The sequence below is a fragment of the Entelurus aequoreus genome, linkage group LG05, assembly GCF_033978785.1.
Source record: "Entelurus aequoreus isolate RoL-2023_Sb linkage group LG05, RoL_Eaeq_v1.1, whole genome shotgun sequence".
In the NCBI taxonomy this organism is placed as follows: Eukaryota; Metazoa; Chordata; class Actinopteri; order Syngnathiformes; family Syngnathidae; genus Entelurus; species Entelurus aequoreus.
Window position 1 is genome coordinate 86,875,879 of NC_084735.1, and position 11,212 is coordinate 86,887,090.

At 37.6% G+C, this 11,212-nt stretch overlaps 1 protein-coding gene across 1 annotated transcript; it reads left to right on the top strand.

Annotated features, from left to right (window-relative positions):
• Positions 1 to 2,174: 2,174 nt before the first annotated feature.
• LOC133651206 (leptin receptor gene-related protein) lies at positions 2,175 to 10,809 on the top strand. Its single transcript, XM_062049236.1, has 4 exons — positions 2,175 to 2,288; positions 2,506 to 2,581; positions 5,231 to 5,417; positions 7,615 to 10,809. Exons 1-4 carry the CDS (start codon positions 2,273 to 2,275, stop codon positions 7,729 to 7,731), a joined length of 396 nt encoding a protein of 131 aa, XP_061905220.1. The 5' UTR covers positions 2,175 to 2,272; the 3' UTR covers positions 7,732 to 10,809.
• The last annotated feature ends 403 nt before the right edge of the window (positions 10,810 to 11,212 follow it).

The following is an 11,212-nucleotide window of genomic DNA, read 5'->3' on the forward strand; positions in this document are numbered from 1 at the left end:
AAAAATCCCTCATTGATATTATCATTAGACATTTAGTTTATGAGATGCGATGCAAGTGTAAGCCACTGTCACACTATTGTTCATTTTTTGTATTTTTTTTTTTTAATTAATGTTTGTAATGATAATATCAATGAGGGATTTTTAATCACTGCTATGTTGAAATTGTTACTAATATTGATGCTGTTGTTGATAACATTCATTTTTGTTTCACTACTTTTAGATTGTTCCGTGTCATGTTTGTGTGTCCTCAATTGCTCTGTTTATTGCTATTCTGAATGTTGCTGGGACGGGTTTTGTTTTGAAATTGTATTGCATTATTATGGTATTGTTGTGTATTGTTTTAATTTTAAAAAATTTTTTTTAAAAAAATGTTAAAAAAAAAAAGAAAAAGTTTTTGAATCGAGAATCGTGTTGAATTGAAAAAAAAAATTGATTCTGAATCGAATCGTGACCCCAAGAATCGATTTTGAATCGAATCGTGGGACACCCAAAGATTCCCAGCCCTAATATATATATATACTGTATATATATATATATATATATATATATATATATATATATATATATATATATATATATATATATATATATATATATATATATATATATGTATCAGTGGTGGATGCTGGTCTCTCAAGGAGGGGAAGCTCAATTTCGGCCCTACATCATAAAATGTGTTGGTTTATTTATACGTAAATTCTACCCTGCGTTCCTTTTTAAGAAAGTGATCCGTGACCCTGCCGTACCAAGAAGGTGTCTTTTCCAGGGATTTGACAAGTGTCCTCTCAATGGCCAGCAGACCTATGATAAATGGGTTATACTTGTATAGCGCTTTTCTACCTTCAAGGTACTCAAAGCTCTTTGACACTATCTCCACATTCACTCATTCACACACTGATGGTGGGAGCTGCCACGCAAGGCCCTAACCACCACCCATCAGGAGCAAGGGTGAAGTGTCATGCTCAAGGACACGACGGACGTGACGAGGTTGGTAGAAGGTGGGGATTGAACCAGGAACCCTCAGGTCGCTGGCACGGCCACTCTCCCAACGGCGCCACGCCGTCCCAAGCAGCTAGGCTGCTTAAACGGCCTCGGCCCATGGTGTTGCGGGTGTAAGACTTCCATCCATTTTCTACCGTTTGTCCCTTTCGGGGTGGTGGAGGGTGCTGCAGCCTATCTCAGCTGAAGGCGGCGTACACTTTTTTAATTTTTTTTATTCATTTATTTATTTATTTTTTTTTTTTTTTCAATATGTATCAATATATATACATATATATACATATATATATGCAGTAAGGCATGAACTTTTTTGGAGAGAAAAAAAAGCGCTTCATGAAGTGTGTTACATTATTTCACATTGTACTTATTTGTGTATATTTTTCTCATATTGTTTTAGTGATCTCAAGTTATTAATTCAATCTTGGAAGATGGTAAACATCTTAAATCATGTTCTTTACTGGAGGAAATTAAGTTGTTTTAAATATAAACCCAGTTTTCTTTTATTTATTTATATATATTTTTTATTTTAATCTCATTTGCATTATCTCTTATATTTACTTTTCTTTAGGCGTTTTTTTGTATGAAGATTGTATTTATTTTATATTGCTATGTAAATGGCTCAACCTGCTGTAAAATATTAAATGTATTGTATTGAAAGTGCCTTGTTTTAAATTGTCCAATTAAACGCTGCACTTAATGCAACATTTGTGTTTTTTTGTAGAATAATAACATGTTGTAAGGAAAGTGACTTTCAAAGTCCCTGATGTTGACTATAACTTAATGTTTCTATTTTTATTGAATTATTGTGTTTTTTTCTTGTCTTGTGTTTATATAAGTACTAGTATTATCAAATAGCACATCGTGTATTTTCCTTACTGTCTTGGATTTAAAAAAATATATTGTTTGGATTTATAAATGTTTGTATGTTTTATTTCTCAATAAAGGGGGAAAAAGAGAGTCACGTGATAAGAGTGAAGCGGAAGCAGAAAGTCAGTCCACAAGGAAGCGGTTGTTTCTATTTGTATTTAATTATTGTTTTTTTATTTTATTGTGTTTATATAAGTACTAGTATTATCAAATAGCACATCGTGTAATTTTCTTACTGTCTTGGATTTAAAAAATATATTGTTTGGAGAGAAAAAAAAAGAAAAAAACGAGTCACGTGACAAGAGAGACGCGAAACCCCGGATAAGGAAGCAGGAAGTCGGTCCACAAGGAAGCGAAGCACGTAAACAAAGACAAAAAGAAACCAAAATCAGACTACTGGACCACAATGGCTGGCATTAAAGGTATTTTAGTTCACTATTTCATCCAAGCAGTGGACGTGAGAGTTGACTATTCACGCCTTTGTCCCGTTGCTTCCTCACAAACATTGTTAGCGTCGTGTTGTGAACGTTAGCAGATTCGCTAGCAAAGTCATTAGCTTAGCATCATTTAGGAAGAAACACGTAGTTCAAAAACTGTTTTTTTTCTTATTAAAACATTTTTCTTTTCTCGCTTTTTCAGCTCTGGTCGGATTGTCTTTTAGTGGCGCCATCGGGCTGACGTTTCTGCTCCTGGGTTGTGCACTGGAACAATATGGGTAGGTTTTCTCAACCAACAAAGGAGTTATTGTTTAAAGAAACTTTGCACTTATTCCAAACTTGTTCCCAGATCCCAGTCTGTTTAGATATGACGTCAAATGCCGCATAATGTCACTTTGTTAAACACACAGTGGTTATTGATTAGGCGTGCAGTCATGTGACGAATAATGACATCATCATCAGCACTCACAAAACATCAGTTAAAGCCTCACTTATTTGAACTATAACAATGTAAAGGGTTTATATCGTCCCATCCTCTTTCATTATGTTTCAAGTGTTCATTACAAGAAACTCTTCAAACTTTAAGGTGTTTACAAAGTACAAAGAAGAAGAACCATGATAAACATTCTGAATTTATTTCATCCATCCATTCATTTTCAAAATAATCTTACTCATCTCACCATATGAAATGTAACTTACTTCACCGAGTATTATTTATTTATTTTTATTGTGATTACCTATGGAGTATATTGTGAATAAATTGAGAACAGGAAGTGAACAAAAGTTGTAGCAACTGTTATGTAAAAGAAAAGGGGTAGGATTAAATAAACTCTGCTTCTTCCCACTCCTTTTCGAACATGTTGAAAAGAGAAACTGGAAATTGTGATGTATCATGTTGTATGCTTGCATGTTCCAAATAAACTCAAACATGTATGTATTGTTGCATTTGGACAACAGAGGTCATTATTAATATTATTCATGCCGCATAACGTCACTTTGTTAAACACACAGTAGTTATTGATTAGGTGTGCAGTCATATGACGAATAATCTCAGCAAAACAACAAAATGACAGCATCATCAGCACTCACAAAGCAGCAGTTAAAGCCTAATTTAGTTTAACTATAACAACGTAAAGGTTTAATGTAGTCCCATCCTCTTTCACTATGTATCAAGTGTTCGTTACATGTATTTATTGTGCATTTCAAGCGATTGTAATTTTGATAATGGAGGTAATTATTAATATTATTCATGCCGCATAACGTCACTTTGTTAAATACGCAGTAGTTATTGATTACCGTATTTTTCGGAGTATAAGTCGCTCCGGAGTATAAGTCGCACCGGCCGAAAATGCATAATAAAGAAGGAAAAAAACATATATAAGTCGCCCTGGAGTATAAGTCGCATTTTTTGGGGACATTTATTTGATAAAAGCCAACACCAAGAATAGACATTTGAAAGGCAATTTAAAATGTCTAAAGAATAGTGAACAACAGGCTGAATAAGTGTACGTTATATGAGGCATAAATAACCAACTGGTATGTTAACGTAACATATTATGGTAAGAGTCATTCAAATAACTATAACATATAGAACATGCTATACGTTTACCAAACAATCTGTCACTCCTAATCGCTAAATCCCATGAAATCTTATACGTCTAGTCTCTTACGTGAATGACATCAATAATATTATTTGATATTTTACGCTAATGTGTTAATCATTTCACACATAAGTCGCTCCTGAGTATAAGTCGCACCCCCGGCCAAACTATGAAAAAAACTGCGACTTATAGTCCGAAAAATACGGTAGGTGTGCAGTCATGTGGTGAATAATCTCAGCAAAACAACAAAATGACAGCATCATCAGCACTCACAAAGCAGCAGTTAAAGCCTAATTTAGTTGAACTATAACAATGTAAAGGGTTAAAATAGTCCCATCCTCTTTCACTATGTTTCAAGTGTTCATTACATGTATTCATTGTTGCATGTAAAGCATTGTCATTTTGATAATGGAGGTAATTATTAATATTATTCATGCCGCATAACATCACTTTGTTAAACATACAGTAGTTATTGATTAGGTGTGCAGTCATGTGACGTATACTCTCAGCAAAATGACAGCATTATAAGCACTCACATAACATCAGTTAAAGCACAGGTGTCAAACTCAAGGCTCGGGGGCCAAATCTGGCCCGCCACATTATTTTATGTGGCCCGCGAATAATAACTTAATCTTTTCCTACTAAATATATTTGACATTAAAAATCATGTACTGCATGCAACTGCGTATCTTTTAAAATTCAATAGATTTTACGGTTAAATTCCGCCACTGAGTTTTTTACCGTAAAATCAACTTTGGTACCATTTTTTTCCATATGCAGTAAGACACTAAAAGATAAAAAAAAACAACAACATTAAAACAACAAGATTTTACGGTAAAAAAAGAACAACTACTTGAATTTTACCGCTAAAACAGTGGTATTTTTTCTCCATTCCATTCCATTTATAAAAAAAAATTTATATGCTGTAAATAAAAAAACCCACTGCTTTTATTGTAAAATTCGGCCTGTTTTTAAAGTATATTTAAAATATTTTTTTGCAGCTTATATAAGAAATTAATTGTTAATGTATTTTATATATATATATTCATATCTTACTCATTGTTAAAAGCGGCCCGCTGAGGGCAACCATAACTGCGATGTGGCCCTCAATGGAAATGAGTTTGACACCCCTGAGTTAAAGCCTAATTTATTGTTACTATAACAATGTAAAGGGTTAATATAGTCGCATCCTCTTTCACTCCATTTCAAGTATTCATTACATGAGTGGATGGACAGGACAGTTTCAAAAAAACAACAATGTTGGTTCGAGTTTGTTTTGAATATGAATTTGAATTCACTGAAATAACCTGGTTTCTCTTTTTTTAGAGTTTACTGGCCGCTGTTTGTCCTGATTTTTTACATCCTGAGCCCGATCCCAACCTTCATATCGCGGCGTCTCAGTGACGATATGGACTCCTCAAGCAACGCATGCAGAGAACTGGCCTATTTCTTAACAACTGGGATCGTTGTGTCATCCTTTGGGCTCCCCATTGTCCTCGCCCGCAATACCACAGTGAGTTCACTTTGTTCTTTCATATACTCGACTGGCGAAAAGTAATGGATGTTTGTCCTTTTGAGTGTGATTTCACGATTGACCTTCCTTAAAGGGGAACCGCCCTTTATTTGGAATTTTGTCTTATCATTCACAATCTTTGTGTGAGACAAGCACTCATATGTTTTTATATATTTTTTGCATTCTAAATCATAAATAAACACTAGCAAAAGTCAGCTAACAATGGCACAATTGAGTCACTCTATTCCGTCTATAAAGCGCTTTAAAAAAACATCCAAAAATCTCCATCGATGTTTTACATACATGCTGTAAGTATATATGTAATATTCATAATAATATGTACTATTTACATATTTTGCTCATTTTAAGCATACGGCGGCACATTCATTTTAACAGATGCATCACAATGTTTGTTTTTCCCTTCAACAACAACACTACTAATCATGAGAGACAACAAAGGATTCAGGATGCTTTATTATTGTCCATTCTTTAACATGTACAAGACATATAAGAACTGAAATTAAATTTTCGGCACAGTCCCACTAAGAGCAGGGAGACAAGAACAGGATTGCCAACGGATCAGCCACTTACGGCGCTCCTTAAAAAAGGTGGGGAAAATGTGATATTGGGAAAGGGGGGGAAGAGTAAAAAAATATCAGTCAAAGGCTGGACCCTCGGGAGGGGCTCCAGACTGAGTCCAAGGGAAAAAACCTCATTTGCCATAGCACACATAAACAAGTTACATATAATCACAACAACTCGCAACAGAGGGGGGGGAGTTGGGGCCCTGGAGGTCGACTGCTGCTATAAAGCGCTACTCAGCCGTCCATCACCCCGAAGGGGAATCAAGTGGTGGTGAAGGCGTTGGGTGGGGGTGGGGTATGTGTTTGTGTATATGCCCATTGTTTTTGGGTGCAGTGGTGTTGTGTCCATAGGCCCGGGGCCGTTCTGCATGCAATGCAAGCAAAATTCGACTTCCAGGTGTCGTCATGTCGGAGTTTGGTGGTAGCGGGGGTGTATATTGTAGCGTCCCGAAAGAGTTGGTGCTGCAAGGGGTTCTGGGTATTTGTTCTGTTGTGTTTATGTTGTGTTACGGTGCGGATGTTCTCCCGAAATGTGTTTGTCATTCTTGTTTGGTGTGGGTTCACAGTGTGGCGCATATTTGTAACAGTGTTAAAGTTGTCTGTACGGCCACCCTCAGTCTGACCTGTACGGCTGTTGATCAAGTATGCCTTGCATTCACTTGTGTGTGTGTGTAGAAGCCGCATATATTATGTGACTGGGCCGTCACGCTGTTTGTATGGAGGAAAAGCGGACGTGACGACAGGTTGTAGAGGACGCTAAAGGCAGTATCTTAAGGCACGCTCCCAATATTGTTGTCCGGGTGGAAATCGTGAGAAATTTGTGAGATTTTCGGGAGGGGCACTGAAATTCGTGAGTCTCCCGGGAAAATCGGGAGGGTTGGCAAGTATGGGTGTCGTTGAGGAGGGAGGGAGGTCAAAAGCGTCCATCTTTGAGAGTCCTCGGGGATGTTTTCAGAACAGCCTGCTCCTGTTGTTGCAGCGTCAAGGCCATTCGAGGGAGTCAAATTGGATTTTTGTTTTTCCGCGACCAGACATTACAATGGCTTGTCTGTTCTATTCGTCCATGTTGGCTCTCATGTCCAATTTTTCCCTTTCAACAAGCTTCTCCACGATGTGATCCACCTTGCGATTCAGTTCAGAAATCGTCCCCAGACTGTGATCCCACAGCCCGACCCAATCCTTCCATTGCGATGAACAGCCTTTGGGCTCCTCGAGTGGCTGCCGTCGTCTTACGAATTTGACGATACACCAGAGCAATGCCCAGCCCAATCAGCAGGTGCCCCGCGATCACGGTAGGTGAGGGGAGCAGTGAGCGGCAGCGGTGGTCGCGCCCGGGAATCATTTTTGGTGATTTAACCCCCAACTCCAACCTTTGATGCTGAGTGCCAAGCAGGGAGGTAATGGCTCCCGTTTTTATAGTCTTTGGTATGACTCGGCCGAGGTTTGAACTCCCAACCTACCCATCTCAGGGCGGACACTCTAACCACTAGGCCACTGAGTAGGTCCATAAAACACAGTAATCAGGATTTCAATATTGATAGAAATAACTGTGATTATTACATTGGCCATACCCCTGCATCCCGACTTACGACCTTGCTGTTTTGAACTTTCAGATCCAGTGGGGCGCCTGTGGTCTCGTGATGACCGGAAACGCCGTCATCTTCTTCACAATCCTCGGCTTCTTCGTGGTGTTCGGAGGCGGCGACGAGTTCAGCTGGGAGCAGTGGTAGATGACAGGAAGTGAGCAGACACACGGATGGACGGCAGACAAAAGTGTGATCGTTCTCAAAACTGTTCGTAAGTTGTCAACGAGGGTCCGATAGAAAGCGCGTCACCGTGCCTTATGTCATGGACAGCGTAACTATAACCCACATATGCTCTAACCTCATCACATACATATTATTTTGGCGTGGCTTTTCTCTCCAGCTGCGTTACGTCTTTAGGTCCCGCTTGACCACACTGCCATGCTTTGAAATGAGGATCTAACTGACTCACTTACGTAACTATTTCTGTTTAAAAGTGTAATGTTGGGCAAAGTCATCCCTACGTACGTGACGCGGGATGCCCATTTTCATGTCACTTTTTTCTGCCTGAAAGTGGCCGTTTTCTGTCATCCTTGTTGCTGTGTTGTACGTTCGAACCAAAGATGGCTAAAGGTGGAGCCTGTTCAACACCAAATTGTGCATTATGATTGGCACTGAGATGCCAGCTGAGGGGTTTAAGGAAGCACTGCTTTGAGAAGAGCATTTCACTGTGTGAACCCTTTAAAAAAGTGCCTTTTATATTCCTAAGACTGTCAGCAAATTCTAATAAATGACGTGATTTTTTTTTTACATTTTGAGTTGTAGCTGTATAGTGGGGAGAAGTCATAATGAACTCCCCTTGTGATATATCATTATCATTTAGCCTCTTACAGACACATGAAAAGCCCATATTTTTATGGTAGTTATAGTTTAGCAGAGGGGAACTGCACTTTTTTTTTTTTTAAACGTTTATCCTTTTTCTATGCATTCTAACTCGTAAATAAATGCTAGCAAAAGTCAGCCAACAATGCCGGTAATGAATTCGCTGTCTCTGGCCTATAAAGCGCTCTAGAAAAAACATCCAAAAACCTCCATCAACGTCTTATACACACCCTGTAAGTATACATGTAATGTAGTAACATGTATAATAAAATGAAATATTTACATACTAATTTCACAGACACATCACAACTACAGATGCCGATAAATGCTTTAAAATGTAATATCGGAAATTATCGGTATCGTTTATTTTTTTACTGTATTTGTTTTTTGTTTATTTATTAAATCCACATAAAAAACACAAGATACACTTACAATTAGTGCACCAAGCCAAAAAACCTCCCTCCTCATTCACACAAAAGGGTTGTTTCTTTCTGTTATTAATATTCTGCTTCCTACATTATATATCAATATATATTAGGGCTGCAACAACTAATCGATTAAATCGATTAAAATCGATTATTAAAATAGTTGCCGATTAATTTAGTCATCGATTCGTTGGATCTATGCTATGCGCATGCGCAGTTTTTTGTTGTTGTTTTTATTTTTTTTTATTACTATTTTTTTTTAATAAACCTTTATTTATAAACTGCAACATGTACAAACAGCTGAGAAACAATAATCAAAATAAGTATGGTGCTGTTTTTTTTCCAATAAAATACTGCATAGGATAGAAATGTAGTTTGTCTCTTTTATCCAAGTATTAATCGAAGTAATAATCGACAGATTAATCGATGATGAAATTAATCGTTAGTTGCAGCCCTAATATATATCAATACAGTCTGCAAGGGATACAGTCCGTAAGCACACATGATTGTGCGTGCTGCTGCTCCACTAATAGTACTAACCTTTAACACTTCATTTTACTCATTTTCATTCATTACTAGTTTCTATGTAACTGTTTTTATATTGTTTTACTTTCTTTTTTATTCAAGAAATTGTTTTTAATTTATTTATCTTATTTTATTTTATTAATTAAAATAAAAAAGCACCTTATCTTCACCATACCTGGTTGTCCAAATTAGGCATAATAATGTGTTAATTCCACGACTGTATATATCGGTATCGGTTGATATCGGTATCTGTAATTAAGAGTTGGAGAATATCGGATATCGGTAACAAAGCCATTATCGGACATTCCTAATCACAACGTTCGCTTTTCTCTTCAACAACAACAAAACGACTAATCGTGGCAGACTTCATGGAAGACAACAAAGACTATGTTGGGACAAATGATGATCCGGAAACTTCTATTTTTGAACCTGAATATAAGGAGGATGATATACAAGTTTTAGAAACGGAGTGATAAATAGATCCAGCAAGGAGCAGCATTGCTGAGTACTAAACAAGATATACAAACAACGGACATAATAAAACAATCACTTACTGTACAATGTCTGCTCTCCTTGGGATAAAGACTGATGGGATGTTTATATCTTTCCCCTTACGTGAACTGAAAATCATAATCCTCACAAAGGGTTAAAAAAAAGGTGTGTCTTTTCGTGTCTTTCTTGCCATCTCCGGGTCTAAGTTGGATGTCAAAGTTGACCAACTTGTGGGTTTACGTCCACAACCTTCTACTATCCAGGCGAGAGGCGTGATTTATAATCTGGAATTAACTTTCACCAACTCATAGGCGATGCAGCAGCTCAATATGTCAATAAAGCAGCAAACGCTAGTTAGCTCTCTGTCGCCGCTAAAAGTAGTTCCTCGACGATAGCGCTTTTAATAACAATATCGCTAATACTTGTTAATATTCAGGTCACGATGGGGTGTTGTTGGTGGTTTTTTTGGAGGGACTTATTAGCTGCATTGTTAGCCGCCTCGTACTTGCCATATTTTACAAATTAGAATGCATGAAATGAGAAAACTGTTTTTTTTGTCTCACATAGGGATTGTGAATGATGGGCAAAAAAAACCGTGCAGGTCCCCTTTAACAGAGAGAGACAAAATATCAATGAAAAAGTATGTTAAGTATTTGATCCCCTGTGCAGGCTACAAGAATTGTGACGCTATGAAACAGGACATTAAGTCTTGTCCCTTTTGAGCAAAAGGAAGCTTCATCAAATATATAGCGCACTGTTTGGCACAGTCATTACAAATAGAAGAACTCCTGGAGTAGTCAGGAGTTCACCACAATTGTGAGAAAGGTGAGTGATCAGCCCAGGTGGCACAGGTGGAGCTTGTTCATTTTCACAGAGAAAACCAAGAAGAACCTACTTTGCCGCAAAGGATTGTTTGAGCATGAAGTACAGACTGGACTCAAACCCCCACATTCATGTATAATATTCAGTGTTTTGTTGACTCCCTTTCAAATGAATAGCTACAATCTGGACTGTTTGTGTCTTTGTGAGGAGGTAAAAGCATCCCAGCAGGCACAAGACATAGACAAAAACCTTGACAACTTGTTGAATTAGGCCCTGACATTGAGCAACTCAAACACAACGTTGAAACAACATGCTCTTTGACGACGTTTAATCAATGTTGGGCTCTGACGTTGATTTGACCATTTGGTCATTTCCCAACCAATATTCTACAACACAAACAGAACGTTGAAACAACATGCTTTTTGACGACGTTTAGTCAATGTTGGGCTCTGACGTTGATTTGACAATTGAAATTTAGTCATTTTCCAACCAATATTCTACAACACAAATACAACGTTGAAACAACATACTTTTTGACGACG

Excerpts from the sequence above, each read along its gene's own strand:
- LOC133651206 (XM_062049236.1), top strand. Across the intron at positions 2,582-5,230 it reads TGTGCACTGGAACAATATGG|AGTTTACTGGCCGCTGTTTG; the intron begins GTAGGTTTTCTC and ends CTCTTTTTTTAG. Across the intron at positions 5,418-7,614 it reads TCCTCGCCCGCAATACCACA|ATCCAGTGGGGCGCCTGTGG; the intron begins GTGAGTTCACTT and ends TTGAACTTTCAG.